This window comes from Hipposideros armiger, unplaced genomic scaffold (genome assembly GCF_001890085.2).
Source record: "Hipposideros armiger isolate ML-2016 unplaced genomic scaffold, ASM189008v1 scaffold_133, whole genome shotgun sequence".
Lineage (NCBI taxonomy): Eukaryota > Metazoa > Chordata > Mammalia > Chiroptera > Hipposideridae > Hipposideros > Hipposideros armiger.
This window is the reverse complement of record NW_017731483.1, coordinates 1,803,884-1,807,825: the sequence shown is the minus strand read 5'-3', so window position 1 is coordinate 1,807,825 and position 3,942 is coordinate 1,803,884. Positions and strand designations below refer to the sequence as shown.

The window sequence follows — 3,942 nt, the reverse complement described above, 5'->3', positions numbered from 1 at the left end:
CAGGAGACGAACGTGTGTGAAGAATCATCACCTCCTCCATCCTCCCAGGCCCATCTTCCACGCTACCTGACCTCTGTTTTGAAATTCTTTATTGGCAAATAGCAAATGACACTAAATGTTCTTCTCCCCTCTCCAGAAAACCGTTTCTAATGACATAACGTCACCACTGGAGTAACAGTCTATCCCGTGAGCAGGGCCCCAACAATGCTAAAGGTCATCAGCTCATTGGAACTTCCTAGCAGTCCCAGGGAGGGGCTACTGGCCCACTATACAGAGGGGCTAAATGGAGGCCTGAGAGATCCCTGACTTTTCTGAGAGTCACCGGCTTGCAGGAACACCTCAGCGGCCAACCTGCATAGCCCCTAAGTCCTCTCTTTGCTCCGCTCACCTGGGATGCTGTCAGCATCTTGCTGTAGTAGTCAGGAGGCATGATGGTCTCCACAATGGCCACCAGGCACCAGAAGGCACTTTCCTCTTCATCCAGGACCAGGAGAGCGATGGCCGCCAGCCTGGGGTGGGAGGGAAGGAGGCCTGGAGTGACCCACAGAAGTCACAGCCAGGAAGCTTGTGACAGAGGTGGTCCTGGGGGAAAGTCCTGCCCAACCCCACTCCTTTACCAGGCTGGTGTTCTTGGTGCCGCCGGTGAGACGAATATGCTTTTGGGGGGAACTACATAGAGGATTCCCAGAGTAATGGTGATTCTCTGGAGTCCTGTTGCTTGGGTGTGAATCCTGGTCCTGCCATTTCCTTGCTGGGTGACCCTGAGCAAGTTACTTAACCTCTCTGCGCCTCAGCCTCCTCCTAATAATCACAGGACTGTTATGAGGATGAACACAGTTAACACATGTTATATGCCCAGCACAATGCCTGACACATGGTGAGTGTTTTATGAATGTTCGCTATCCTCATCTTAATATCCACAGGCTTTGAGACCTCTGCAAGTGTGCTAACCTCTCCAAGCCTCAGTTTCATCATCTGTAAAGTGGAGTTAACAATATGTACCTCCCAGGGCTGTGAGGCATTTTGAATGAGCAGACAGACCTCCAGTGCCCTGCTCACTGTCTGGCATATACCAGGTGCTCGATACACAGAGTTCTTTTTGTCCTTTGCCTCCCCTTTCCCCAAAGTTATCATGAAACTCTAATGATATCAAGGGTATGAAAGAAAAAACCCACAGTGCTGACCAGGGCAGTCTGTATGGAAGAAGTACTATTTTCTCTATTTCTTCTATCTTTCCTGGCAGGTCTCTTCCAGGGCCAAGCCAAGAATACATTTCTGAAATGTATTCTCGTGACTTGTCTGTCATGATGCTAGATGCCAGGTCCCATATTCAAAGATGTTTAGGGAATGCTGTGTACTCCAGCTCCCTTTTAGAGGCTTAGGATACACAGTATCTTAGCAAAGCCTCTTGGAAATCCTGCAGTGACAAAACGCTGTGTGACTCTCTAACCCAAGGCTGTCCAGGGGGGCAGCGGAGCACCTTTTGTATAGAGCACCCACTGAACACCCTCAGGGAGATGCCGCTTTACAACACTGTGGCTGCTCACACTCTTGATAGGCTAACAGAGCACATTTCATTGTCCACATATTTATACTTCTCTGGGCTCTTACTAGATTGTATTCATGACCTCCAACCTCTTCTGAGGTTCCTGCTTTTTAAAGAAACAGGTTTAGCTTGCAAAAGAAAAAGAAATCCCTTTCATCTCCCCAGTAGATTGGGAAAGAATGCCTCTCTGCTCTGGCTGAAATATTTGTACAAACTCTCCTGAACTGAATCTGAGCTGAGTGGATGCAGAGAAGAGTCACAGGTCTCCTGAGCAACAGGATACTCTGCCTTCTCAGGGCCGGGGAAGAAGGGGGCTTCTCAGGTCACTGGGTTCAGGGATAGCAAATGTCTGACACACTGGCCACCACAGACCATTCTCTTGGTCTATGCCCAGGGCAGACATCACTAATTGATCATGGCACTCTTTCCCACTGAGTCTGGAAGCTGCCTCAAAAACTAACAAAACAAGGCTCTAGGCAGCAGCTTTCCCCTAGTCATCTCTGGTCTAGACAAACTCATTGCAGATGAGAAGACTGAGGCCCAGAAAGCAAAAGTGACTTGCTCAAGGTCACACAGTCTGCTGGTGGCAGAGTGGAAACAGTGCCCAGGGCTCCCAAAGTCCAGCCTGGTGTTCTTCCCACCCCATCCATTTCCACGGGAGCCTCAGGATGTGCGCAGTCCAGGAGCTGGCTGCCAGCATCGGCTTAGATTTCTGCACACATTAAAAGGTCAGTGATGAGAGGCTGCTGGCACCAACTAGGGCCTGCCAACTGCTGAGGGCTGTGGCCAGACAAACTCCAACTTAAGGCATACAGGGCGCAAGTGGGTCTACAAAGAAGGGAGTGTGGTAGTGGTGGGGGGGACGACACTTTTAAAGCACTCCATTTATATTTTAAAGGGAAACGGCTTTAAATTTTATGCTTTAAATTAGTACTAAATCATTACTATGATATCTATCACCCTCTAACCAAGTTTGATTTATTGCATACAAGCAGTGCCTGTCCTCCAGACATGATACCTGCAGTTCCAATGGCTGCCATTAGATGGCGGCACTCAGACAAGTAAAAAGGGCCTGCAGGCTTTGAGTTTTAAGGGCTTTTGAAAGAATAAGCTGCACCCTCCATATTTGAACAGATTCTTTCCATTGCAAATAACTTTCTATTCAAGGCACTAATATGAATATTTGCCTAAATACCAATTATTGTTTTCAAAAAAAAGCACTCAGAGAAAGAAATTCCCCCTGGGTGTCATCCCTGTCTTGGTCTCAGCTATTCCTATCGGTATATACCTCTCCACAGCCTTGGTGCGGCCTCTTTCTACCCAGGGAGAAGCTGCTTTCCTTCTATGAGGCTTCTCTCAAGAGCCCCTCCTGCTATAGGATTCCCCTCCCCTTTCCCCCGCTTCAGCACAGATTAATTATGCTGGATTTAACTCAGAATTCCCAGTGATTGTACATGTACTAGTATAGGCTCAATTGTACACTATTTAGACTGGAAATAAAGTATCAAAAATATCTACCCTTGGGAATGATTCCAGTTTGAGCAGGGACACTCAGAATGTTTACTGTGTGTTGAATAAATGTCACACACCACCTATTCTGAAAAAAGAGCAGAATGGCTTATGTAAATTTTGCTTGAGATATGTGTGTTTAAATTGAATTGAGTCAAAACTTGCTTTGGGAAATATCTGAGATGGTGCAACCTCTACTGAGATAAGCGGGGGCATCTGTGAGAGACCCCCACACTACTGGAGGGGGAAGCCCTACCAGGTCACCCCACCTTTATCCCTTGTCTCCTGCTATTGGGCTAGAAGGAGAAATTAATCCAGGCTGGGCCAATCAGATTCCTTCCTGTGGGAATTTAGACCTGGGACATAAGGGTATCAACAAGTAGGAAGACTTGCTGAAAGGCTCCAGGCTCAGGGGCTGAGGTCTCCAATCTGACAACCTCGGTGGGCCCTAAATGTCCATAGAATGATGGACAGAGAGGATGGTCTACTGAGAGACAAGGAAGCAGACATGTGGAATGACAGAGGCCATGGACCACGCAGCCCCACAGAGGGCTGCAGAGCAGTACCGCGGCGCTGTGCCATCTCACGGGACCACATCCCCAGAGAGTATGGCACGAATGGCGTCCCCCGGGGTTGTGCAGTCGCCTTGGCTTCCAGTGACCATCTGGTCCTTAGCTCTATTTTCTTTTCCTGTGTGAGGTTCCCCTGTAACACTTACAAATTCTTTTTCTCTTGGGCTCTGCTGGAAGGGTTTCGTTTAAAGCAAATGACCCAGACCCAGACAGTTCTGCAATTTGTGAGCTGGGCTGTGCATCACCCAACTCCAGGGGACCGTCCATCCTGCTTTCTATGAGATTGGCACCTCCCTGAGCACAAATCAAAGGAGA

General features: G+C 48.4%; 1 protein-coding gene across 1 annotated transcript in view; it reads right to left on the bottom strand.

Annotated features, from left to right (window-relative positions):
• Window positions 1-3,942, bottom strand: part of TBC1D2 (TBC1 domain family member 2) — a 51,798-nt gene that overhangs the window by 5,261 nt on the left and 42,595 nt on the right. The window contains exons 7-8 of the mRNA XM_019649474.1: window positions 618-669; window positions 389-531 (exon numbers count right to left, since the gene is read on the bottom strand). Coding sequence (XP_019505019.1) covers window positions 389-531; window positions 618-669 — 195 coding nt within the window. The remainder of the gene's footprint in view (window positions 1-388; window positions 532-617; window positions 670-3,942) is intronic.